Source organism: Puntigrus tetrazona, chromosome 15, assembly GCF_018831695.1.
Source record: "Puntigrus tetrazona isolate hp1 chromosome 15, ASM1883169v1, whole genome shotgun sequence".
NCBI classification, from domain to species: Eukaryota; Metazoa; Chordata; class Actinopteri; order Cypriniformes; family Cyprinidae; genus Puntigrus; species Puntigrus tetrazona.
Genome location: NC_056713.1, coordinates 14,546,043 through 14,573,285, shown reverse-complemented (window position 1 = coordinate 14,573,285; position 27,243 = coordinate 14,546,043). Strand labels below are relative to the sequence as shown.

The 27,243-nt window shown below is 36.5% G+C and overlaps 3 protein-coding genes across 4 annotated transcripts; 2 read left to right on the top strand and 1 right to left on the bottom strand.

Moving 5' to 3' along the window:
• Window positions 1-3,163: 3,163 nt before the first annotated feature.
• LOC122358978 (multidrug and toxin extrusion protein 1) lies at window positions 3,164-11,929 on the top strand. Its single transcript, XM_043258999.1, has 18 exons — window positions 3,164-3,373; window positions 3,566-3,667; window positions 3,898-3,966; window positions 4,203-4,351; window positions 5,507-5,549; window positions 5,689-5,733; window positions 5,992-6,089; window positions 6,716-6,813; window positions 6,924-7,037; window positions 7,343-7,410; window positions 7,878-7,986; window positions 8,084-8,159; window positions 8,244-8,313; window positions 8,917-9,049; window positions 9,339-9,433; window positions 9,703-9,777; window positions 9,855-10,143; window positions 10,495-11,929. The coding sequence occupies exons 1-17, from the start codon at window positions 3,233-3,235 to the stop codon at window positions 10,098-10,100; spliced, it is 1,731 nt and encodes a 576-aa protein (XP_043114934.1). The 5' UTR covers window positions 3,164-3,232; the 3' UTR covers window positions 10,101-10,143; window positions 10,495-11,929.
• Window positions 11,930-12,428: 499 nt separating this feature from the next.
• On the top strand, window positions 12,429-19,767 carry slc47a4 (solute carrier family 47 member 4). Of its 2 annotated transcripts, XM_043258996.1 has the most exons (17): window positions 12,429-12,691; window positions 13,156-13,257; window positions 13,373-13,441; window positions 14,175-14,323; window positions 14,446-14,488; window positions 14,606-14,650; window positions 14,738-14,835; window positions 14,925-15,022; window positions 16,208-16,321; window positions 16,395-16,462; window positions 16,551-16,659; window positions 16,764-16,839; window positions 17,024-17,093; window positions 17,461-17,593; window positions 17,686-17,780; window positions 17,883-17,969; window positions 18,321-19,766. In XM_043258996.1, exons 1-17 carry the CDS (start codon window positions 12,551-12,553, stop codon window positions 18,615-18,617), a joined length of 1,794 nt encoding a protein of 597 aa, XP_043114931.1. In that variant the 5' UTR covers window positions 12,429-12,550; the 3' UTR covers window positions 18,618-19,766. The 2 variants fall into 2 exon arrangements, with proteins under 2 accessions (XP_043114931.1, XP_043114932.1); XM_043258997.1 differs by lacking the exon at window positions 12,429-12,691 and having other exon boundaries at window positions 13,162-13,257; window positions 14,998-15,022; window positions 18,321-19,767.
• An 8-nt stretch (window positions 19,768-19,775) lies between these two features.
• On the bottom strand, window positions 19,776-26,577 carry slc47a3 (solute carrier family 47 member 3). The gene is made up of 17 exons (XM_043259000.1): window positions 26,316-26,577; window positions 25,601-25,702; window positions 25,441-25,509; window positions 25,210-25,358; window positions 24,977-25,019; window positions 24,729-24,773; window positions 24,557-24,654; window positions 24,381-24,478; window positions 24,148-24,261; window positions 22,594-22,661; window positions 22,411-22,519; window positions 22,214-22,289; window positions 21,797-21,866; window positions 21,459-21,591; window positions 20,723-20,817; window positions 20,597-20,639; window positions 19,776-20,510 (listed from the first exon to the last, which is right to left on the bottom strand). Exons 1-17 carry the CDS (start codon window positions 26,430-26,432, stop codon window positions 20,302-20,304), a joined length of 1,638 nt encoding a protein of 545 aa, XP_043114935.1. The 5' UTR covers window positions 26,433-26,577; the 3' UTR covers window positions 19,776-20,301.
• Window positions 26,578-27,243: the final 666 nt, after the last annotated feature.

The window sequence follows — 27,243 nt, the reverse complement described above, 5'->3', positions numbered from 1 at the left end:
ATCATTCCAGGAATGTACAGACTGTCGTGTGTACACTGCAGTGGTATTAAAGTAAATAATCAGGTTTTCAGGCGTGAGGACGAGTAAATAGATTTTTTTGATTTCTTTGTCAGGTAATGTGTTGTCATAGCGGTTCTTTGTTTAAAGCGTGCACTTATAAAAGGACACTGTTTCTAGGTTTCTAGGTTAACAAGACAATAGCATTGATAGCCTTTATATACGCTATGAAGTTATGAAAACTGAGTTTTCCAGTAGGCCAATAATTAAAGCTTGTGTGCACTTCATGCTGTGAATTCGAATCACTGTCCTCAAGTTCTAATTCATGTGGAATAATAAATAATAACAGTGGAATCTGGAACGATTGCAGTCCCTTCTGATTCTTCCTTCTGAACTGTTTAGCACTTAAGTGTTCCATTGTTAGATGGTGAGAGAATTTTTATAATAGCATGGTCTTTTTGCAGCTTTTTAAAGGTGTTAAAACACAACAAACAATAGGTAATCTAAATTTCTGTAATTATTTCTTACATTTTACCAACAATACACATGTGTTTTTAAAGATAAAAGTTTTCATATGAATAACTTGTGAGTAACAACGCTATTATTATTTTCATTAGTGAGTTATACGCTATATTTTATTCATTTAAAAGAACCAGGTCATAGTTGTTCTTTCGCTGTTGTTTCAGTAGCGATATTGTTGCACCAGTGTCACAATGCCGTACTAAAATATCTTAAATCTGTAAATAACAATTCAGAATCAATCATTAGACAGATGGACATTGAAGAACAATTCTGAGATTTGCCACTCAAATTAAGGCTTAGTACCCAAGGTTGGCTTTATTAGCAGTAGTAGTAGGTAGTGTCAGCAGCCTTTATAAACCTGTAGCCCAAGAGGTTGTCCAGCGAAGCTAAATAGGGTTGAGCTTGGTCAGTACTTGGAAGGGAGACCTCCTGGGAAAATACGGATGCTGTTAAAGAAGGTGTTAGTAAAGCCAGCAGGGTGTTCTCACCCTGCAGTCTGTGTTGGTCCTAACACCCCATAGTGAAAGGGAAGCACCATCCTTTGGATGAGATGTTAAACTGAGGGCCTGACTGTCTTTGGTTATTAAAAATCTGAGGATATGCATCAGAATAAGACTATTCTATGATATGGCTGACTTTACACTGTCTAGTCCCACGTGCCTAAAATGTCATGGTTTAAGATTTGTTATCCTATTGTTTACATTTTTTTCTGAAGATAATGACTTTAACCAATAGCTTGTAGGCATTGTACATAGTCAACCAATCATCACGTGCGAGGTGATGTGGGATCTACAGAGAATGGTTATAAACTGTGAGATATAAACTATTTGCAAGAAGAGAAATTTTGAGACAAATGTTTTTCCATGGATTTGTAGAGAGTGCATAAGAAAAAAAGTCCCAACTGGTATTTTAGGGATTATTTTAGATTTAATTTAAGCAATTTAGAAACCCCAGCAGGGACATATCTTGGAAAGAGTGATCATCCTACTATTAGTAGAACTATTAAAATATTTCCATAAATGTGTTCAGTTTCACTATAAATAAAAAAAAACAAACAATTAGGTAAGCAAAATTTCTGTCATAAAATTTTACCGACACGCATAATGTGTTTTTAAAGATAAACATTGTCATTTGAACATATGGTGTAACCCTGGCATCCTGGCAAAATTCCCACATTGGTTAGTGACCATCATGGCCTCCCAATCATTTCCATGCTGATTGGATTCATCACTCACCAATAAGCTGATGTTCTGGTGCAATATGGCTACTCTAGTATCATTCAGGTTAATGCAGCATACTAGTGGTGATTGAGGATGTTCTACAGAAATTTATTAAATCATAATTGATCACATGTTATGCATAATGTTAAATCATGCGTTTATGACCTCAAGGTTAGACTATTGTAATGCTTTCTTGGGTAGTTGCATTCTTGTTAAACAAACTACAGCTGGTTTAAAATGCAGCAGTTAGAGGCATTACTAGAACTAGGAAGTATGACCAATATTAACCCGGTTCTGTCAACACTGCACTGGCTCCCTATCAAACATTGCATAGTTTTTAAAATCCTCTTATTATTTATAAAGCCCTGAATGGTTTAGCTCCTCAGTACTTGAGCGAGCTGTTACCATATTATAGTCCTTCATGTAGGCTGCATTCTCAAAACTCTGGTCATTTAATAATGACTGCAGGCGACAGATTCCTGTTTAGGAAATCTGACATTTTCCTGTTTAGCACCCAAACTCTGAAACAATCTCCCTAACACTGTTGGGGAAGCAGGCGCACTCTGCCAGTTTAAATCTAGATTAAAGACACATCTCTTTAACCTGCACTTACACATAACACACTAATACGCTTCTATTATTCAAATCCTGGGATCACTCCCCATAACACACAATGTACTCTTTACATTGTAAAAAGAATGACATCCATGATAATATTAGTCAACAGAGACCGGGACACTTAGATGAGCTCCAGAGACAGATCATGGGAAACAAACACACACAAACACACAATAATCCCTTTAAACAATCTGACATAGCTGCATTTGAAATCAAACTGGAAATTGTGAAAAAGTGTTATTTGTGTAAAAGTTTTATTTGGCCAGAGGAGAACTGGCCCCCCAACTGAGCCTGGTTTCTCCCAATTTATCCATTTTGTGACAGATGGATTTTTGGTTCTTTGCCTATGGCTTACTTAGTTGGGGACACTTAATTTCTAGCGATTATCATCGATTTGATTACAAAGATCCTGTTGAAACTGAGCTGATCTATACAACAACTTCTCTGCATTTACTAATGAAATTCCTTGAAAATTGAATGTTTAATCTTCTTACATTTCTGGAAAGCGCTACAGACAATAAAAGTGATTGAATGATTTATTGATTGATTGATTGATTGATTGATTGACATGTGGGCTTAAAAATGGCACTGCAATAAAATAATGTTTTCGAGGTTCTAAATAAAGCGATTTTTTTTGCAATTATTTGTGAAATTTGAGTTTGTTACCCATCTTGTAACCAAGAAGTAAAGGTCTCTGTTGTATTTAGGTCATTTAGCTGCAGATTTCAACCCTTCCACTCATATGCTTCCTCTAATCAGTAAGCTTTTAAGATGGTGAAACTTTGCCACATTGACCTGTTATCAACACAGCTGCAGCAGCAGGACTGTCCCCTGCCGCGTCTCCGGCCCCACTGCACATCAGGCCGAAGGAGATCATGGACGTTTCAAGTCCCAGGGCTGAAGCTTCATCAGCGGAGCCTAGTTCCAAGCTTTTCTGCTGCAGATCCGTGAGGCGTTGCATCCCTCTGGTATATAGACAGGAGCTCTACCACATCCTGTGCATGACCGGACCCCTGGTATGATTTTTTTTTCTCTTTACACTCATGTATAAAATATGTTCATATTAACATCAAGGAAATTTTATGTCAAGTGCACCTCATGTGTGTGAATCTGCAAACCAGAAAAGCAAAGTATCATCATTTCCTCCATATAGCTCAGTGCTCTCATATGCTTCTCATCCACTGAGAATTCTCAGGTTGTCATTTCAGGTTGCATCGCGCATTCTGAATTATCTCCTGCCATTTGTCATAACAATGTTTTGCGGTCGCCTGGGAAACAGTGTGCTGGCTGGTTACGGAATGGCTTCAGCTGTGAGTTTATGTTTCGCTCTGCTTATTGCTTCTCTGGAGTGTTACATTCTGTTTGCTTTGTGGTAAAACGGAAACGCTGGTGTATGAAATGCAAATGTTGGCACAGTATTGTAAAAGTTCAGCCATCAGGGGTTTGACGTATCATAAGCCTTTGGTTTTGAAGGTTGTGTATTGAAGTATCTCAGAGCATGGCTGAGAAGTAGCTGATGCTTGTTATTCTGATTTATCAGACGATAAACATAACAACTGCGGCTACAGGTGGAGGTCTTGCGCTGGCGGCTGACACCCTTATCTCTCAGGTATGAAAATACGTACGGATATGCAATGGGGTCCAACAGGATGTGACAACACCAGAGAACTGGGATTAAGACCTTAATTGAATTAGCAAAAAAAGCTAAATAAATTGACCCCCTGGATCTCCTGCAGTAAAACGTGAAAGACATAACATTCTGTTGAAATTCTATATTTAGTACCATATGAGACATTCAGGAATAAATTTGAAGTGTCTTGAGTTCTGATGTCATGCTCTTGTCAGACTTTTGGGGGGAAGAACCTGCACCGTGTTGGCATCATCTTGCAGAGGAGTGTCCTGATCCTCCTGATCTTTTGTTTGCCATGTTGGGGTCTGCTCATCAACACCCAGCCCCTTCTCCTGCTGCTGGGTCAAGATCCAGAGGTGGCCAGGTGATTGATTCATTTAACATTATTGTTCAGTAGATTATCTAATTTTAAGGGATGAACTTTTTGTTTTTGTTCATTAAAAATGTTGTTAGACATTACAATATATTTTATTTCATTTGTCTTACCATATTAGCATTGTGCTTTTACTGGTTTTAAAGGAAACATTCAATCAAGATTTGCTGAACATTTACTTACCCTCAGGCCATCCAAGATGTAGATGACTTTGCTTCTTCATCTGAACAGATTTGGAAAAATTTTGCATTACATGATGTGTTCACCAATGGATGCTTTGCAGTAGATGGGTGCCGTCAGGATGACAGTCCAAACTGCTGAGAAAAACATCCCAATAATTCACAAGTATCCATACGACTCCAGTCAATAAATGAATGTCCTGTAAAGCAAAAAGATGTTTGTTTGTAAAAAAAAAAAAATCATTAAGGTTTTATCACTTCTAGGCAAAATATTAACCGATTTTAAATGATGGACTGGAGTCATGTAGATTATTTCTTTATTATTGGGCTTTTTTATCAGCTGTTTAAACTATATTTTCAAGCAGAAAATATTTTATTTTTTGGGCGCATGTCTAAAAAATATGTATTGAGTTTTATGCTAAAAACTAGAAAAAAAAAATTTCAGTGGGAAAAAGCTTCAAGATATATTCTCTAAAACACCTTGCTTCAAGAAAATAAATCTTCTTTTAAAAACGTTTATGTTGGATAACGCAACAAAAATATTGATTTATCGGCCAACACTAGGTTGTGTTAAAAGGTATGTGCTGAATGGCTCATTGTTTACTGTTTAGAATGAGTAAATCATTTTGTCTAGAACCAAAAAGCAATATTTATTTATGTTGGTGTAAAGTTATAGATCCCCAAGGTTTTGAACAAACAAGATGTGTCTGAGAATGACAGTCCTTCCTATCTCAAGCAAATATATTTTGCAACATACTTTCCAAAAAAAATATTGACGATGTTGTTAAATGAGGCATTTTAATGTGCACAGGCACACGTTCTAATACTCAATTTAGATGCAGGCCAAGATGGAAATGACACTGCGCAGCAGATTTATTCTGCTCTATGATAACTCCCAGCACTCTTTTTTAAATCGTTCATGTTGCCTTGTCCTCTATATCACAGTTACAAATGTGCTTATTTTCAGGATAGCTCAACTCTATGTGGTTTGTTACCTGCCAGCAGTTCCAGTGAGTCATAAAAAATGGCATCATTTTCCTCTTGCCAGCACTTTCACATAATTTACATGATATAGCTTGAAATATGATACACATATATACACAACCCATCTTCAACCAGCAGTTCCTCATTCTCTCTCTTTTCACACAGGCTATGTTTTTGCATCAGCTGCAAGTAGCCTATCTCCAAAACCAGGTATGCAATCTGTTTTTTTGGCAGATAAGTGTAGATAAGCACCTTAGCTGAACTCTTCAAAAAGCCTTGTTGCGTGCAAGATCTTAAAACCTGCAGTGCTGTGTAACTATCACAGTCAGTCTGTTACGGTATGATCTTAATTGACAGGGGTCTTGTTGTATGATACAGCGTGGCTTCATATGTGTCACTCAAAGTAATGTCACAGCAGTTACTATAGATCCAAAGGATTTTTTAACAGAGGTTGTTTTGGGCCTGTAGGGAGTGATTCTGCCTCAGATGTATGCGGCCATTGCAGCCAACATTGCAAATGTGGTGACAAACTACATCCTTCTGAACTGGTTGGACCTTGGTTTATAGTAAGTCTCAAAGGCACAGTTGTGCTATATTGGTTATTTACAAAATAGCTCAGGTTCTCAAAACAGATTGAACATATTTAGCATTTGAATTATGTGAATTTAGCAGTTTGTTAAATTGATTCATTTGAAATCACTGATTCATTTAGGAATCACTCTCTTCATGAGAATGTCCCTGCATCATTCGCTGAACCAATTTATTCAAAGCACTTATTTAGAAGTGATAGGTTGTAATACTTGCAACATGATTCTATGAAAATCATATTGACTATATTTTTTTAATTAAAATTCTAATTATAATCATATATTCAAATCATAATTATGACTGTTTCATGATGTCAGCTTTTTGTCATAATTACACTATTTAAAATCATTATTTTTACTTTTCGTCTCATAAATATTTAATGCTTCAGCCATTAAATCCAAAGACGGGGAGCTGAACGTTAAGCTCCACCCGTTGGCTTTGCACTGACCTTATTGTGTCTAAAGTGTTTCAGTAATCGTTCTCTCATGTTCAGAATAACTACACTCGTTTTAGTTTGATACTGCTTACATTTGAATTCATACAAGGACATGGAAATGCTGTACCATTTTTACAGTCATGTACTTTTCTGGCTTTTGCATTTCAGTGGATCTGCTGCTGCCAATACCATATCTCAGCTCTACATTTGTGTTTTCCTCTATTTATATATTCGCTGGAAGGATCTCCATGTTGAAACATGGGGAGGTGAGCAAACTTACAAATAAACCAGACAAACTTACTACTTACTTTCACTGTTTAAATAAATGCATAAAACACCACTCTGTGTCAGTGATATCTTTCACTGCTGTCCACAGGCTGGTCATGTGCCTCACTGCAGGAGTGGGATGGATATATGAAACTGGCTATCCCCAGTACCATGATGCTCTGCTTTGAGTGGTGGATTTATGAGGTTGGAGGATTCTTAGCAGGTGCTTTCTAAAGACTAAAGTCGAAAACAAACCCTTGTGTTAATACACAGAAACCATCGTCTGTAAAATGAAATTGAATTAAGCATTTTATTAGGCCTAGACATGAAGAATGGCCTCCAATTAAAATGTCTGTTTGGATACAGTACTTATTGCGGTTTAGGTTATTAATTTTGGCCTCAGATGATTTTTCATGCGTGGTTGCTTCAGGAAAATAGAAAATGCATGTGTAAAAACACAGAGAGAAACCACTTTAATGTAACATTATAATACTGTCAAACGCATTCCCTTATGTCCGTCTCTTTTAGGCATGCTAGGAGAATTGGATCTGGCAGCTCAACATGCAGTCATTATGCTGGCTTTTATAAACTACATGGTAATTTAAATCCTAACATTTACCCAATTATAAAGTTCCCACAGGAAAATGAACAGATGCTTCCATTTTCCTACTATGGTCCCTAGACCATGATGTATTATCAAACAAACATGTAAAAATTATTAGAGAACTTATAAATTGTGAACAACCAGGTTAATAACTGCATCACTGTTTCCATTGCTAATAACATGTTTCTCGACAGTCAAATTAGTTCAGCATATTAGAATGATTTCTGAAAGATCACGTGACACTGTAGACCGGAGTAATGGCTGCTGAAAATGTATTCACAGGAATAAATGACATTTTAATAAAAAAAAATAGATATATTAACATAGAATAAGTGATTTGAAATGACAACAATATTTTAACGTATTTTTGATTTTAAAAAAGTGTCCTTGGTGAGCGTAAGAGATGTCTCTAAATGACCCCAAACCTTTGAGCAGTAATGCATTTTCCTGGGATGTCAGTTTCCATTAGGAATTCAAGGTGCAGCGTGTGTACGTGTGGGAAATGCACTCGGAGCAGGAGATACGGCCGGAGCCATCCGCACCAGCAAGGTGTCCCTCACCTGCACAGGTTTACAAACAGTCATATTCCTTTGAGACACATTCATATTTCATTGTCTGCTCGTGTCTGACATGTCCTTTTTCTTTTCATTATCTTTTGGATGCAGCTGCCTTGGCTGTTTTGCAAGGTCTTGTGCTTGCATCAACAAAAACTGTGATTGGTTTCTTATTTACATCAGACGGGTGGGTATTTGTTTTGCAAACCAGACTTGCAGTAATGATGTTCTTTAAACAGTACTGTACCGGTGATTGTGTCTTATTTTGTAGGCACATTGTGGCGCTCGTCTCCAAACTCTTGAACGTCTATTGTGTGCTTCAGTTCTTTGATGGTCTTGTTGTGAGTACTTTACGTCGCTATTCAATTTTTTGCTGAAAAGAATTGACAAATGATTTATTTTATGTATGGTTTTAGATGGCTGAGTTTTCCAAAATTCCAAATTGAAGTAAAAAACAACAACAACAAAACTAAAAATCCATCCTTTTGTTTCACCGTTGGAAAAGTGTATACAATGATTTCACAAAGTTGTAAATAAAATAGATATAAAGAAAATACTATTTCAGTCTTTCTACTTAAAATGCTTGTGTGTTATTTGCCCTTTTATATCCATTTGTAAAATTTGATAGCTAAAATTCATTTAAAGGTAATTATATACATTATACATACTATGCATACACTAAATAAAACATATGATAAGTAATGAAGAACGTATTGGTGAATTGTTCTGTTATTAAAGCGTAATTTTAGCAACAGTATAGTTGCCAATGGGGTAAGATATTATTTTCTAGGAAAGAAATTTTATGAACGTCTTGCTCATAAATGTTTTTTTTTGGTTTTGCAGTGTAATCATTTAAGTGTTTGTTCAGCTCAACTGTCAGATAAAAGCTTCTGTAAATGCAAAAATGTAAATGTCTAATTGTATTCTTTTGTTCTGCCCTAAAGTGTGTCTGCATGGGTATTCTGTTGGGTTCAGGGCAGCAGAAGATTGCAGCTGTAGCTAATTTCTTTGGGTATTACTGCATTGGACTTCCACTTGGCACCTCGCTCATGTTTGCTGCGAAATTGGACGTTGTTGGTTTGTTTTCCTTCATTTTTTCATGCTGTGATCTTATTACCAATTCAAATAAATTGTCACTCACTTGATATTCTGTGACCTTGTCATCTTCTGTGGTCAACATGTTAGCATCTGGTTTCTAAATCATAATTTCATTGGGTTGAAGCACGGAGAGAACATCAGTGGATGCAGTACAGGTCCCTGCAGAATTGCATTAATGCATCTCGAGCACCCAGAACAGCATTCATTAAAACATTTCCGTAATGAGATAACAGCTGTCCTACAGCAATGTCCTCTCTTGCTTTCACAGGATTTTGGCTGGGACTTCTCATCTGTGTATGTGTGCAGTCCAGTTTTTTCATTGCAGTCATTTTTAAGCTCAACTGGCAGAGAGTGACCAAAGAGGTATATTTCAGTTTGTATTTCAGGTGTGCTTCTCATTTGTGTTCTTCGTAAACATCTTTACAGAAGATCTTTTTTAGATATTTAGTAAAATGTAATTGCAATTCACAGTCTATTTGTGTTGAAAACAGATATGAAAAGTGGCTTTTGCATATCAAAATGGATCCAGAATGTGTGTGATAAAAAATTTAGCAAAAATCTCCAAGCTTTTAATTCTTTTCTGTCTTCATCAATTATGTGGCATGATGTATGGTACATCCATAACATTCCAGGCAGTGGAAAGGGCTGGAAAACATAAAATCCCTGCAGTGTCGACTCCGGATACTCTCACAGCGAGGCACAGAGAGGTGTGTCTGATGACTTTTATTGTATCTTAACACAAAACATCTCTTGAAACCGAGCTTGCTGTCTTGTCTGCTCTCAGAATGGGGATGAGTACATGAATATGAACTCCAGTGATCAGAACGAGGAGCCAGACGCGGAGGAAAAGGCGGCCGTTCTGCTCTCTACCTCTCAACTGGTCCTCAGAAGGGGTCTGACCACCCTCGCAGCTCTTCTCATCCTGGCTGTAGGGATAGTCGTCCATCTCATTGTGCCTTTACCTGAGGTGTCTTATGCTGTCAGAGCAAATACTACTTTGGACTCAAACTTTACAACGCCTTCATCCTGAAAACCAGAGCATAGAGCTGTAGCTGTTCGTACATGTACCGCAGGTATTTTCTGTTTAGCCATTTTCTAGAAAGTTATAGTTTCCAAAACACATTTAATCATTTCTGAAGCATACGTTAGATTTAAAACAAGTAAGAAACAGACAGAAATGCAAAAATATTTGGTTTTAAGAACATTTCATCTTATTGGAAGAAAAAACACTGATTAGAAAATCATATTTTAAGATTTTTTATTGGAAAATTTTATACTTTGTGAAAATTTGCTTTAGTTTTTTTTTTTAATTGCATATGTTATTTGCAATATGCTAGTAGCATCTGTGTTTATTGATGTTTTGGACATAATTTGAGAACAACATTGATATAGCATAATGTGTCACATCTTTACCTTTTCTCCAGGGATTCATGCGGCAGAAAGTCACTTTTACGGTCACCTCGAATGAAACAGTCCCATCTGCTGACCAAATTCTACAATAATGAAAAAGGAAAATGCCACAATCCTTTGAAAAATTTTTTTCCTGTTTTACTCACATACTCTGACACATAAATCCTTTTATGTTAGAATTTCAGATTCTTAAAAGGAACAAAATACAAAGCACTTTTGACATGTATTTCTAAACATCATAGCTTTGCATAATATGCAACAAATATAACTGCAGTTTTTAATCATGAGCAGACTCTGAATCATAAATTATGTCATCAGGCATTCCTGATTTGATTTGATTTGTTTTGCTTAAAAAAAATGATTAAAGGTGAATAATAAAACAGATGTTCTGATATTCATTCATCCTTAGCACACATCCTTAGTATTTGAAACAATTTAAAGAGAATAAAAGGAGACAGGTGCATGCAGAATATTTATTTGGCAAAAGATAGAAATGTTTTAATTAAAATTGCTTGTATAATTTGGTACGCATCAGATATTTGCGATATTAAATATTATGCATCTATAGGAACTCAGTGCAGCTGTTACAACATATTTTTCTTATTCTTTTTCTTGAAATCTTGCCAGAAGTTTCAGCTTTGTGAACATCACATTGGTTCAAAGGTTGGTGTGAGGCACTGAGGAGGAAGGGAAAAACATGTTAATGTTTGCTTCTCTCCTTAAAAAATTTATGAAATCGCATCTACTGTATACGATGGTCCAACACATCATGAGTCTAATAGGTATTAGTCACTCATGAAACTGATTCTTGGACCCTGATTGATGATTCACTGATTTGTTTGTAAATTCTTGTCTGTGAGATGTACTGTATGAAGAAACAAACCAAAATAGATGTACGGTTACAGTGACATTACCGGCAAACGGCAATCGAAAACCAGTTGTAATGATAAACAAATCTTGGCTTTTAAATGTTAAAGTCATATTTGTGGCTCTAGCTTGAAAGAGCAGCTGGATGAATCATTTCACATGGGTTAATGGAGGAGGATGTTAAGAAGAGGAAAACAGATAACATGTGAATGGCTTGCATGAGGCAAAAATTATTGTCACTGTAATCTAAAGGTCATTGAAAGTGACAAGAACAAAGGTCCTGTGGAGTATCAAGTTTTATGTAGATTATGTATAAGCTTTTACACACTGAAAGCATTAATGTAATTTATTCCTTTAGTATCACGTGATCCTTTTGGAAATCATTCTAATATGCTGATTTTCTGCATAGTGTGCACTGCTTAATTGTTTTTTTTTGTAAAAGCAGTTATACACTTTTTCATGATGGTTTGACGAAATAAGAAGTTCAAAACATTTATTTAAAATATGTTTTTGTAACAGTGTAAAAGCTTTTAATGTCTCAATGCATTCCAATTGCTGAATAAAAGTAAAACTTGCTTAAAATACTTTAGTCAGATTTTAATCATTTTTTGTATTTTCGCTATATAATATTTCATACAAAAGATTAATACTTACATTATTTTCAATGTATGTTTATATATATATATATATATATATATATATATATATATATATATATATATATATATATATATATATATATATATATATATATATTTATATATATATTTTGTTGGAGCTAGAGCCAAATGTACTCAGGCATGGATTACATAGAGCTGGAGGTCTTCTACTGTTAAATACACTAAACTATAAATATTCAACTAAATAATGGATATATTAAATATAATGATTACGCTCATTACATTCACATGTTGTAAACACAGTTGTTAATCAACTTGTAATTCGATTGAAAAATAACCGATTGATCTTGTCGAACAATCCATCGTCACACAATGCAACTCTTTGCCAGGATTGCAAACATCCTCCTCCCATCCTGTGGATTAAATCAAAGCTTCTCATTGTCTTCACCTCAGTTAATCAGTAAGCCTTCAAAGGTGCTGAATGCGGACCTGAAGAATGAACAGCGGTAGAAGGACCCTTTACAGTCTATGAAGCAAAGCCAGGCCTCTTACAGTGTCTTCGAGGATCGCAGCTGAGGAGATCATGGACGCCTCGAGCCCCAGAACCGATGCTGTGTCAATGGAGCCTAGTGGCAAGCTGTTTTGCTGTGGTTTCGTAAGGCGTTGCATCCCTCTGGTGTATAGAGAAGAGCTGTACCACATCCTGCGCATGACTGGACCCCTGGTGAGGAGTCTGTCACATACACATCATGATAATGTGCTATGCTTGTTTTGTATGAATAGTAGATAGCTGGCAGAGAAATGCAGCCGCTTATACAAAAATGATCCATTACTGAATAGACCATGATCTGTTTCGGGTACAGTTTGCATTATGTCTTCATGCATGTCCATTTGAATATAAATGAATCGTGCATGAGTAGATTCTTGATTGTTAAATGCACCCATAATAATGTGTGATACGTCTTGCATCTTACGTAAAATACGCCATGAAATCGCTTTAGGAGTGTGGGATATTTCCAAAAGAAGATCAGTTTGAGAAATGTTTCACAAACCAAATTTTCTCATGAATCTTCACTGAGATGTTTTGTTTTCGTCCATGTGACTGTGTACTTTCTCAGCAATGATCCATGTGAGTCCAGAACTTTCATCTTCATTTTGTGCTAAATATTTCTTTGTTTGTATTCTCAGCTTGTGTGCCGGTTCCTCAATTTCCTCCTTTTCTTTGTGGTGACAATGTTCTGTGGCCGTCTGGGAAACACTGTGCTAGCGGGCTACGCCATGGCCTCAGCTGTAAGTCTGTTTGATTCAGAACTTCTTCCAGCCAATATGTGTTACGGAGCACATTATTAAGATGTGCAATATAGTTATAGAGCATTAAGCAAAATGTGTTCCATTTGTTTTACAGACAATAAACGTAACAGCTGCAGCGACGGGCTTGGGACTTGCTTTGGCATGCGACACTTTGGTATCGCAGGTGTGTTTTATATACAAATAGCACTCCAACTGCTTAATAAAATAATCCACCAAAAGCCTGAAATTAAACAATAAATAATTTCATGAAAGGACTACACAGTAAATAGTTTTTGACTAAAAATGAGGCTGTGACGGACTGAAGTAAGGTGGCTTGTACTGCTATTTAACAACATACCGATTGTTCAGCTGACAAAATGTCTTTGCGAAAAAATCGTTCATATCCATAAACAGTTGTGAAAGTTGTTATTTATCAGTTTCCCAATGATTGCTGTTAGTTTTTCCCTCATTCTCAGCTGTGTGAAATTCAATATGGCGTCTGACCTTACTGAGGTCTACACACAACTTGTCTGGTTCGTCTTAAAATACTTCGAAGGCATTCTCAATTGTTGTATTCAAGCATATTATATGACATCTTGCATTCCTTTTAGATTAAATCCTGTGTGATGATATGCAAAGATGATATGGACATAAAGTTGAAGTATTTGGTAAAAACTAGATTCTGTCATAATAAGACATTTTAGGTTGATTTTCACAAATAATTAGCACACGTCAGAGTAAGCTAAAAAGTAAGGTAAAAAAAGGTACATTTTTGTACCTCATTTATCCCTATAAAGGTACATAACAATGCCTTAAAGGCACTTTAAATTACATATTAATGTTTATTTACTTACATACCCAGAGTACTTTTTGAAAAGGTACTATACCAGTGACAATTATGAGAGTCTTGCCCTCAGACATTCGGGAGCAAGAACCTTCTCCGAGTAGGCGTCATCCTGCAGAGAGGCATCGTAATTCTGACGCTGTTCAGTTTGCCCTGCTGGGCTTTGCTTGTGAACACCCAGCCTCTCCTTCTCTATCTGGGGCAGGACCCCGAGGTTGCCAGGTGACCGGCGCACTCGTTCTGAACATATTTGGATTGATATTGAGTGTTAAATGCTTAAACTGAACATTGATGCACTAGAGTACACCGTGGAGACCGACTGATTGAAATTTTCTCTCTTTCAGAATTGCACAGCTGTATGTGGTTGCATATTTGCCAGCAATTCCGGTAAGGTCCACTAATGGATGATTATGGATTGCGTATCCAGCCCAGATGAACTCAAATCAAATAATTCTTTGCATGCCTTGCTGTTCATCCTCATCTTGTCACATGTCTATATTACAGGCTATGTTTCTGTATCAGCTGCAACTGTCGTATCTTCAGAACCAGGTACATAAAATGATTTAAGGAAATGAACAACTTAACTGCATTCAGTTCTTGTATGTTGATGTTGTAATGCTCTCGATCCCTCTGTAGGGAGTGCTCAAGCCTCAGATGTACGCATCTGCAGTTGCCAATGTTGCCAATGTGATAGTGAACTACTTTCTGCTGTACTGGTGGGATTTTGGAGTCTAGTGAGTGTAAATGTTTTCCACAGGCTATTATTTATGTGCTTTTAAAAATATCCTTGGTTTTCATTTTTTCATTTGGTGTTCATTTTTAGTGGGTCTGCTGCCGCAAACACCTTTGCTCAGGTTTTTAATTGTTTTGTCCTGTTTTTTTTCATCCGCTGGCAGAAGCTCCATGAAAAAACTTGGGGAGGTGAGTTTTGTGAATGTTAGTTTGAAACTGTTTGCAAAAATCCTTGATTTTTAAACTACGTAGCTACTTTTACGTCAAGCTACTTTTTGTTACTTTAGTCTTTTTCTGGAACGTTATGAATGCTGTTTAGGGCGAACATTGTTTGGAATAATTTAATTCACTAAATTAAACGGCCGACTGCTGGGAGTCAACTCACACACACACACACACACACACACACACACACATATATATATATATATATATATATATATATATATATATATATATATATATATATATATATATATATAAATTGGGCAGAGAAAAGATGAGTCGATTAAAGTGCCCCTATTATGGGTTATAAATCATATCTTGGTTTTAGGAGTCCCAAACAACAGGTTGACATGTATGCAAGGTCAAAAAACTATTTTATTTTCTTATAATATGCATTTAATTTGACCTTTGATTCATTGGTTCATAGACCTCCAAACGATTCGTTTAAGAATTCATTTTTCAAAATTTTCGATTGATCGATTTTATTTAAAGCAGTGTTTATGGGCTTTAAACGCTCTAAAAGCGGCACCTAGTGGCAAAAAATGAATTAGCATTTTCATTCAGAATCAGCGCAAAAAAATCAACAACCAGGCAGACAATATGCTAATGTTTCATTTTGACGTCAACATGAAACGGCTTGGGATTCGTTAAAAACGACTCATTTCAATGATTCAGAGCCTGCTCTTTTTTTTGAAAGACAATAACTTTATACATGGTCCACTTTCAGATTTTAAACTTTGCAGGTTGTTTTCATTCACTTAAAGCTGCGTTACACACTCTATGAAAGGTCATTTTCAAAAATCCTTTAGCTAAATCAATACTTTCCGATGCAAGAAAATAAATTGAATCAGACTAAAGCTTCTGACTAAAATGTATAGCTTATAGGAAAGTTTCTGAAGAGCACAATTGTCCATTCAGCTTGTTGAGAGGTTACTGGACAACCTACACACTTTAGAAAAAAAAAAAAAACCTTTAGTATTGGTTTAGTATTGTAAAGGTTAGTATGTCGCTACATTATTTACTTCTGAATGCAGATCTCTGTGTGAAGGACGGTTGGATTGAGGAGGTTCAAAACACACTCAGTATTTCTGTTCATAGAGCTTGGGGGAAAATATTTGCTCTGTAGCTCATTTCTACTTCCTCCAAAAGGGTGGTCTTCAGAAGCCTTGCAGGACTGGGGGTCCTACATGAAGCTGGCCATTCCAAGCACACTGATGACCTGTTTTGAATGGTGGATCTATGAAGTTGGAGGCTTCTTGGCAGGTACATTCCGTAATAATAAGCAAAAATCATTAAAAAAAAATTCCCTAATGAATAACTCCCCTGTACCCATCAGGAATGCTGAGTGAGGTGGACCTGGCTGCCCAACACGTGGTTATCATGCTGGCGTACATCAACTTCATGGTGTGTTTGGATGATCCGAGAGTATTCCTATTATCATTAACTTTTCATGATGATGCTGTTTTCGTTCCTTTACTTTTTTATATGCCAGATCCCATTAGGGATGCAAGGTGCAGCGTGTGTTCGTGTGGGAAACGCACTTGGCGCTGGGGAAACAGCTGCTGCCATCCTCACCAGCAAGGTGTCTCTCATCAGTGCAGGTAAAAACATTTGATATCAATCATTCGCAAGCCTGTCATAACACTTAAACAGTGGCATGCAGCACAAATTGATGCCATGTAAACACGTTCATTTTGTTCCCCAGCTGTTATAGCAATCTTTCAAGGTTTTGTTCTGGGCTCGACTAAAACAGTCATTGGCTACATATTCACTTCCGATGAGTAAGCCACTTATCTCATTATTTCAAGCACAAAAAACTTACGTATGTTTTTTTTTTTTTTTTTTTTTTTGCCATAAGTACACTTTAACAAATCTGTAAACACTCTTCAAATTAAGATTTAACAGAAACAATGTCAACAACAGCTGCGTTTCAATTATCCATTTTGTGACGTTTGTCATATTTAGGGCTATAGCAGAGCTTGTGTCCCAGCTACTGAACATTTACTGCCCTCTTCAGTTCTTTAATGGAATACTGGTGAGTTCTACGCCATTTTTTAAATCACTTTTTAAGACATTTTTACTAGTGACAATATATAAATATTATACATTTTTGTTATTTTAGAACTTCAAGTACTATAAAAAGACTGAATAACTTAAATACCATATATATATATATATATATATATATATATATATATATATATATATATATATATATATATATATATATATACGTGTGTGTGCCTGTAATTACTGTATTAAAATAAATATTCATGTCCAGTCAGATCAAGTCACTTTTATTTTTATAGCACTTTTTACAATACAGGGTCAAACTGGAAAAATCTTTTTGGTAATAATACATGAGGTCAATTTTAAGGTTAATTCAGTTAATTGTTTCTCAGGGTGTTGGCATGGGCATTCTTCTTGGCACCGGCCAGCAGAAGATAGCCGCTATTGCTAACCTCTTTGGCTACTACTGCATTGGACTCCCATCAAGCATTGTTCTGATGTTCACAGCTAAATTACAAGTTGCCGGTTCGTCTCATATTGACTCTATTCACAATTACTGGTGTTTGATTACAGGGAACCTTTTAGTATCTACAATGATTTATTGTCTGCTCTTTCAGGCTTTTGGCTGGGCCTCCTCATTGCAGTATTTTTGCTAGCGATTTTTTTCACTGTGGCTATTTTTAAATTAAACTGGAAGAAAATGACAGAAGAGGTAGGCATATCAGGTCTATTGAAACGGCACCTTTCTTCTAATTATACTGCCCATGATCATGTGCTGAGTTGATGACTAAAAGAGCTTCTTTCTCTTTTAAAGGCAATTGAGCGTACAGGAAAGAATGCGAATGGAGCAATGACCCCGAGCCATCGTAACAGCTTCTACCAGGTGGTGCTCAATGCTGAGGTATTTTTCTGTCTTTTATTTGAAATAATCAACGGGAACTCAAGTTCAATGCAATGCATTAATTAAAAGCAAAATGCTAAAAAAAATTATGCGTTCGATTATTACTGCTGATTTGTAAATTCAAATATACACTTTTAAAGGGATGGTTCACCAAAAATAAAAATTATTTGTTCACCCTCATGTTGTTTCTGTGATAACTATCTGCATTTCACAGAAGATATTAAGTTTTTATGGGCAAGTTTTAACAATCATGTCCATATAATGAAAAAAAAGTAATTTGGGTCAAAACATAATTTTACTTCATTTACATTTGCATGTTTGACAAAAAAATGCTTACAGACTATCTTACAGTTTCAGAATGGGAATGGATACATGGTTGTGAGCTCTCAAGACCAGGATGAGGGGCTTAACCATACTGTGGTGCACGAGGGGCCAAACATGACTCAAGCGGAGGAAAAGGCCGCCGTTCTGCTCTCTACCTCTCAGCTGGTCCTCAGAAGGGGTCTGACCACCCTCGCAGCTCTTCTAACCCTGGCTGTAGGGTTAGCCGTATATATCATTGTGCCTTTACCTGAGGTGTCTTATGGTGCTGCTGCAAATTTTACTTTGGACTCAAACTTTACCACAGCCGTCCCATCCAGTCAGTGAGTATCGTTTGAAACCTGGACCTCAGATAGATTCATTTAGAATATCTCTATGCTGTGAACATGAGAGGTAATGAAGAACTTGTATTGAATTAGAAAAGTAGAAGCATTTTCACATTGGTCTCAGGCTGTATATTGTGACCTAGACAGAAGATTATATTTTTATTGTGTGTGCACTTGCTTTGTCCACAGTATTAGGCCGAGTAGTAAGAAAATCGAGCAGCTTAGCAGGAAAGGGTCTGTTCCCAAATGACACAGTCAGATAATCTCTTCGGTTGACATTTCTAGTCAGGCGGCTGGAGAAATGCTGCCAAAAAGACATTCTATAAAGCCGCTGTCATATATTGAGAAATCTGTATTATTAAACATGGTGGCAACTCGAAGCAAACTTTGTCAATTCCACGAGGAACATTCCTAAGCAATCCTGCCTTCCTAAATTAAGGGCTGTTCAAACAGAAAATGTTTTTGTTGACTAGACAACCACGTTTAAGGACACCGGTTGGATATGTATCAAATATTTTTCTTAAGGCAATGAATGAATGCAATCACAACTCTTTTTAAACTTTTTTTTCTATTGATAAATAATTAATATAATCGATAGGTTTTACATTTTTTTGTACTGCATAAACTGCATACCACATTATCTACTTTTTTCTTTAATATTTTGACCATCCCAAATACTAATATAACAATATATATTCACAAATGCTGATATACCTCTCCACAGCTGTGCTGTCATATTGTTTGTTGCTCACTTGTTATGTAAATGTTTGACCAAGATTAATGAATCACAGGTGGTTAAACGGTCTGATGTGGTTGTGACTCTGGGCTAACGTGTGGAAGGGTAATTCAGCTGCAGTGAGCAAAGCGTGGTATTAGTGGGGGTTGTCATATGCACATCCCCACATCCTGGGATGTTGGTCCAGCATGAAACAAAAGTTGCGAGTCTTTCTTCCATGTTGCAACATATGTCCGAGTTAAACGATTTTGAAAAAAAAAAATGTAGGGTGGGACTTTGTCCACTTGAAATTGATTGGATCGTTGTTTGCTAATTGCTGAGATATGACAGAATTGCTAAAGACAGAATACGCATGAATTCTCTGCATAAAAAAATATGTGCACTAATAAATCATCCATAATAAAAAAACTGCGTTATTTCATAAATATTGATACTGACTTTTAATTTGACGGTGTGCAATTCATTTGCATTTTTTAAATACAACTTCATGATAAAGATGTGAGAGCATGTGGGAATGAGAGTATAGCCTTATATGCCGGACTTGGGATTGTACAGGTTGTTTTTGTTTAACAGAGGTAATGACATATTAATAAATATATTTATATAAATAGATATATTAATGCATTCGTACAAAATGACATACCCAATGTATATGTAAACAAAACAAAGTGCCTTGATATTTATGCCTCGAAATCCCAGAAAGCTGCCCTGCTTTGTGCCTGACGGGCCTCGTCTGCCTTGCAGATACAGCACAAAGTGAACTTAATAGACATGTTGCACTGGTTGCTTTTGGGCTGCAGCCTAACACAATGCACTGTCTAACATAAGACACTCTTAAGGGGGACCTATTATGACCCTTTTCACAAGATGTAAAATAAGTCTCTGATTTCCCCGGAATGTGTATGTGAAGTTTTAACCTCAGTACCTCAGTCTTTCAGCTGTTAAAACATCATTTCTTTAGAAAGAACTTAACTGAGAGTCCAGCTGCTAGGAGCACTAGCATAGCTGCCAGAGCCAGGCCGCGACGCAGCACCAGCACACTCAGTGGAAGCTGCACCCTCACCGTAGCAACAAGTTCTTCGGTCTCCTCATTTACTAACCCATCCATATTCGTGGCAGTATTCGCATCACACCCCTCAATATGTCCACCGTCCTCACCTGTCAAGAAAATGACCCTTATTAACATGCCTCATTAAATAAAATCAGACGTCTTGAGTTGTTGAGTGTCACAACAACTGTATTACCATCATCTGTCCCTCTCATCCGTACACCAGCCCTGATCTGGGCCTGGAAAGGGAAAAGTTCATTAGTAGATCAGTGAAAAGTTTTATTTTTCGCTTTTTAATGAAAGGAAATCTTATATACTTCACCTCTTCAGAGGCTTTCTTCCAGTTCGTTTTCAAAAGAAGGGTAATGAGGAACACTGACTGAAGGAAGACGGAAATTAACAGGCCAGTCCACAGACCTTGAGAAGATTAGAGGAATGGTTTGCATAAAACAGAAAAAAAAACATAAATATAAACATTTTAAAATATGCAAAATTATATATATTTATATTTATATTCTTATATAAATGAGAAATATTTGTTAAATATTTTACTATAGTTTTTATTATAATTCATGTTTTAGTTATTTTAATAAATATTAATATATAAATCATAAAAAAATTTACATGATATTTTATATATATATATGAAATTAAGATAAATTCTAAATATTAAATACAATTTCTTACTATGTGTACTATTATTATACACAAATTTTCTCTTAATATTAACATTAAAGATTAAATGAATTACATATACTACTACTACTTATAATAATTAAAATACAGTGTCAAGGTTCTGTTTTGTTAGTTTCATCATGGACTATTAGTTATGCTTTCTTGGACTTGTCATTGTTTTGTCTGGTATTGTCTTGTGTTATACACAGCTCTCCAGGAGTTAAGCTTTCTGTGGATTTATTTAATAAACATTGTTTTCCTTTCATCATCGTCTTGAACTACACGTCACAATTGTATTCAATAGTAATAAAAAAAATAAAAATGTAATATGAAACTGATAGAAAATTTACATTTTTATTTATTACATTGCATATATGCCTTACCAAAAATTCCCCATTTCGCAGCAAACATTAGGGATATTCCAATAGGAAAGCCAACAGCATAATATCCAACAAGGTTGCAGACTGCCCCAATCTTCTGCTTGCCCAGACCTTTCACTATACTGCCACCTGCTGCCTGTTTGGTTTGAGGAAGTAATAATAATTCATATTTTCTCCTCAGATGACCCTATGCAGTGTAGTTTCAGATGTGTTTGAATGTAAGGGATATCATCCAATATAATTAACTCAACTTTCCTGATCACTGTGTTGGTGTTGTCAGTACTGTTATTAACACTAATGAGGGCTGTGAGTGCTCTAACACAACTCTGCTAATGACTTACCGCTGTGGCATCAAGAAGATGGAAAGGAGCGAATAAAACCATTACCGTGGCAACCCTCATTGTGATGTCTCTGTTAGAGAGAGGAAAGAAAACAATTACCCTGTTTAGTCTCAGTTTTTCTTAAAATGCTGTTTTTAAAAGTAACAGTTTTACATATTTTATACGTAAACTTTGAGGATTAGAATTTTATGGCTTTAGTAGGTTAATATTATGTTAATCTAAAGCCTTCTTAACAAAGATTTTGTAATGCCTCAAATACATTAAGTTAATATTTAAAGTACTACATGAACGAAGTTCATTCTGGAGTTGCCAGTTAAGTACTAGAGATATTAGGGGACACGTACGGAGATGATGATGAAAAATACGTTTTTGAGACATTTGAAAAAAGCAAATGATTTTAAAAGGAAGAACACTCACTTGTCATTTGTGAAAATATAAGCAATTACATTCCTTGAAGATCCAATGACAGTTGCCAAAACCACTGAAACAGAGACTGAAAAGAAATTAAAAATATATATATTAGAACGGTATGAAAATAATTTACAGTACTAGCTAGCATAAAGTAAGTATTTGTGCAAGCAGTATATAAAATCGTTGTTCTTTTTTAGTATTACCTGCACACAATATAGAGAGTTTGGCTGAGAGTTTGGCTTGAGCAACATCTCCTGCACCCATGGCATTGCCCACCCTCACATTGCCAGCCACACTGAACCCTATAGGGAACTGAACACAGACCACTTACTCTAGGTGTTCATGCAACCTTCAAGTAAAACACTTTCACATTAATAAATATATACCATATATGCAATATTTGCCAGTCCATACACGACTGACTGAGCTCCGAGCTCCACCTCGCTTATCAGACCTGCCGTAAAAAAAAGTCAGGAACAAGGTTCATTTTGAGTCAAATCTGAATTAAAAAGGGATACAGGACTGCAATTATGTTTTCAATTTCAGAGAGTAGAATTAAATTGAAATGATATCATATACACACACACATATGCAGTGGTGTGATTTTTTAAAATCTTTTTGCCTGTTTGTCACACAAGTTTCAGGTCATCGAAAAATAACACAAGTAAACACACCATGCAGTTTTGTGTGGTGAACCTTCCCAGGAGTGGCCGGCTAAGCAAAATCACTCGAACAGAGCAAGAGGTCACAAAAGACCCCACAACGACATCCAAAGAACTGCAGGCCTCTCTTGCTTCAGTAAAGATCAGTGTTCATGACTCCACCATAAGAAAGAGACTGGGCAAAAATGGCCTGCATGGCAGAGTCCCAAGATGAAAATTGTTGCCAAGCAAAAAGAACAAAACCTTGTCTCAGTATTGCCAGAAGACATCTTGATGATTTTCCCACAAGACTTTGGGCAAAAGTTTAACTTTTTGGAAGGTGTGTGTCTCATTACATCTGGCGCAAAAGTAACACAGCACTTCAGAAAAAGAAATATGATGTAAAGTAAAATATGATGGTGGTAGTGTGATGGTCGGAGACTGCTTTGCTGCTTCAGAAAAATTGCTTTAATACACGGGACCATCAATTCTGCTGTCTATCAAAAAATTCTGAAGGACAATGTCCAGCCATCTGTTCGTGACCTCAAGCTGAAGCGAACTGAAGCGATCCAAAACACAAGTCCACCTCTGAATGGCTGAAGAAAAACAAAATGACTTTGTGGCCTAGTCGAAGTCCTGACCTGGATCCTAATGAGATGCTGTGGCATGACCTTAAAAAGGATGTTCATGCTCGAAAACCCTCCAATGTGGCTGAATTACAACAATTGTGCAATGATGTGTGTGCCAAGATTCCTTCGCAGCGATGTAACAGACTCATTGCACATTAGCGCAAATGCTTGATTGCAATTGTTGCTAAGGGTGGCCCAGCCACTTATCAGGTTTAGGGGGCAAGCACTTTTTCACACAGGGCCATGTGGGTTTTACTTGTGTTATCTTTGATTCATATTTAGGTTTGTGTGATGATCTAAAACATTAAAGTGTGACAAACATGCAAAAAATTTAAATCACGGTACATTGTATGTGCGTGTATTTTTATATGCATACATAATGTTAATATACATGTTAAAGCATATGTACCATATGTATATTTTTATGGTTTAAAATGGTTTTAAAATGATACTTTTTATATTATATATATATTCTTCATTGTTTAAACATTAAAGTAATAATTGCTCAAAATGAATAATGTATTTATAATGTGTTTTGCAAGCTAATGAAATAAAGTAACTCTTTTCTCTCATTCAAATTCAACATCCTGTGAGTTGTGGTCTATTCAACCTAATGCGATACAAATGCCTATGAATATTCTGGACATGCTAGACAAGTGCGCACTCTAACCTGACAGCAGTCCTCCGATCTCATAAGTCCACCACTCTGCACACATCATGAGCATGCTTGGAACGGCCAGACGGATGAATGAGCCCCACTCCTGCAAACAGTCCATCGACCAACCTTTACAGCAATAAAGAAATGCTTAATATTGTGTATGCTGGCTGGATCAGCTTGCAGTGACCGATACATGCACACGCATGGAGAGAGGTTGTGTAATAACAGATTTTTCAACAACTCACCAGGCCAAGTGTCCTTATAAAGACCCATGCATCGGATGTAGATAAACAATATGATTGCCAAGCTGTACTGTGAGATCGTATTAGCAGCTGCCGATCCACTGCAGATGAAATACACACGGTCACCGAGTTCTCTTGCTACTTTTTTTTGCCGTAGTTTAAATATTATGGAAACTCACGGAACACCCATGTCCAGGACAAAGAGGAAGATATAGTTGATTAAAGCATTTAGGAGATTTGCCACTACTCCGGTAATGACCAGAGGCCAAATAACTCCCTGTAAAGAGAGATTTCATTAGGTTTTACATTCATGTTTTCACATGCCATTACATTTTAATGTCTGTCTCGTACCTGATTCTGTAGATATTTTGCTTCAATAATGAACACAAAAGCAGCCTGAGACAAAAAAATCATAATGTTATTTTTCTACACTGAGAGCCTTAAATACTTTAAATGACGTACACAGTCATAAAATATCCAATTTTAGCAAGTAATAACCATTACACCAAAAAGGATTTTATTTGCGCATTTATTACATTTGAGAAATGACATGAGCGTGTGAAGAGGGGATCACTTTTTTATGTAATGGAAGTGCGTACCGGAAGACTGGGCAAAAAAATGTTCACATACAGCTGAGATACTCTGAAACAAAATAACAGTTCTGAGGTTATACTGTTGCCTGTTTCTTCTTTAATAACTGATTCCTGTTGAGTACATGACTATGTTCCATAAAGCTAATATGGAAGAATGCATTATTGCATTGATTCTTGTTTTTTTTTTTTTCAGGGTCAGTGTATGCGGTTTGATCATAACAAACTTGAAAAGTGCTCACCTGGCAACCTCTGGGCTTTGCCCTACGAGCAGTAAAATTGATTCTGTATTGATAAGAAAAGCACAGCATGGCAAACATGCGAGCAGCAGAATTAAAATTGCTTTCTGAGTTATAACACCAACTAGATGCAAGTTGCCAGCTCCAAAAGCCTGCAAAAGACAGTGTAACAGTGTAAGAAAACCCATCTGTTATATTTGTTATATGTGAATGAAAAGGAAAACTCATTTCTACCTGTGAAATAAGTGTGTCACATGCTGAGGACAGGCCATAACCAATACCAATACCCATAACACTGATGGCCTGTTGGTGAAAACACAATGAACAACGCTTGTTTTTAAAAATATATTTAAAATGACATTACACATAAGAGGAGAAAGTATATAAAACTCACAGCTGTGGCAAGAGTCACGCCATCGAGCTCTACCTTTCCCAGATGCCCACAGAACACGGTGCTTACAAATATTATTAAATAGTCGAAAAGATAGGACAAAAACTGTGAGAAGAAAACACAGAGACACGTGAGTGACACGCTCAGTGAATAATAAAGGTCTAGCATATAATTTCTGTGATGCTAGCCCAATTAAAATTCAAAAGGTTGTTTTATTTAAAAAAAAAATTTCTCCACCAAAACAATAATACCATACTTCTGCTGGCTTAAAGCAATCGTTGTTTAGCTTTTTTAACAAACAAACAAAAAAAAATCTGTTTCTTTTTATTTGGTCATTTCTAATTGACCAAATAATTCTGAAGTGAAACGCAATAAACAGTTTTGACCAGCAGGCGTCACCAGCCTGCTTTGCGAAGCTAAAAATTATTTTATTTTTTGCTTGGAACTGATTCCATATTTCGAAAAGTTTCGATTGCAGGAAGTTTCTAATAGTCTTGAAAGTCCGAATTATGAATTGTCTGATTAATGAGTCCTCTGACATAACTATTTAGGGGTTTAAAAAGATACATCACCTTTATGGACGATAAGATGATGTAACCTACTGTACAAGTACCGGTTAAAAATATACTAATAGAATAATTCTAACATTTTTCAGTTGAACGATTAAATGCGATTTATATTTAGTCTTTTCGGCTTAAGCGACGACGTACGCACTTACCACAGGCAGAGCTAGAGACCACAACTTTACAATTTCTCTTGTGAAGTGCTCAGGTAAAAAACCTCTAAAACATCTCAAGCACCACTGACATCTGGGTGGGTTTTCTGCTTCGTTCATCCTGACGAATGGTTTAATATATTAAATATAAAGCTATGTCTGATTAACAGCGTCTGGAACACGTGTCTTTAGGAAGCTGTCCTTATCTTTGTAGTTCTAAAGTTCCAGAGATTACTTCTTTTGTCACAATAAATGAGTCACACAGTTTAAGTCCAGTCCAGCTGACGTCGGGTGGGCGGATCGGTCTTGAAATATTAATACTCCGGATACTGTTGTATGGCGACAGGCGAGAGGATCGATATCTTGAACGAGTTTCTCGGAACTAGCGGTTGTGTTGTTTGTTCGTCGCCTAGATTGATGCACGTCGCAAGGTTTGAAGCGAAAAGTAGAAAAGACAGGTTTGTTTGAATAGGAACCACTTCTTCTGCTCATTTCAACACGCGCAGAAATACTGAAACACACAAACTGTAGTCACACGCGCTAGCGGTAAAGTTAGAGGTAGGAGACATAACTTGGGTTTGTGGCAGAGTTCACGCCGCGTACACGTCTCAAAATGAGCACCCCAGTGTCAATAAATGCGTTATAATAGCTTATAATATAATAGCAAACATGTCCCTCAGAAATTCGTTCCTAAGTTTGCCAGAAAAGCGACCAGATACTGTTTTGGGACAGTCCTCAAAGCATTTGTTTGCCGTGTCCTTCAATATCAAGAGAAGTATTAAATCCCTCGAAACTTAAATACTATCTTCACAATGGCAAAAATGACATTTGATATTTCTAATCGGTTGCTATGTTCAGCCAAACACTGCTCATGGATACTATTGCTGGTACAGTTCCTAATGTCGTCAACTGGTGGCATTATTTGTTCTAA

Coding starts and splice junctions, on each gene's coding strand:
- LOC122358978 (XM_043258999.1), top strand. CDS start 3,233: ATGGACGTTTCAAGTCCCAGGGCTGAAGCTTCATCAGCGGAGCCTAGT. Junction 3,668..3,897: donor GTTACGGAATGGCTTCAGCT/GTGAGTTTATGT, acceptor CTGATTTATCAG/ACGATAAACATAACAACTGC. Junction 7,987..8,083: donor GGTGTCCCTCACCTGCACAG/GTTTACAAACAG, acceptor TTTTGGATGCAG/CTGCCTTGGCTGTTTTGCAA.
- slc47a4 (XM_043258996.1), top strand. CDS start 12,551: ATGGACGCCTCGAGCCCCAGAACCGATGCTGTGTCAATGGAGCCTAGT. Junction 15,023..16,207: donor CCATGAAAAAACTTGGGGAG/GTGAGTTTTGTG, acceptor TTCCTCCAAAAG/GGTGGTCTTCAGAAGCCTTG. Junction 17,094..17,460: donor AGTTCTTTAATGGAATACTG/GTGAGTTCTACG, acceptor ATTGTTTCTCAG/GGTGTTGGCATGGGCATTCT.
- slc47a3 (XM_043259000.1), bottom strand. CDS start 26,432: ATGAACGAAGCAGAAAACCCACCCAGATGTCAGTGGTGCTTGAGATGT. Junction 20,818..21,458: donor TGCGAAATGGGGAATTTTTG/GTAAGGCATATA, acceptor AATCTTCTCAAG/GTCTGTGGACTGGCCTGTTA. Junction 20,511..20,596: donor GATGAGAGGGACAGATGATG/GTAATACAGTTG, acceptor TTTTCTTGACAG/GTGAGGACGGTGGACATATT.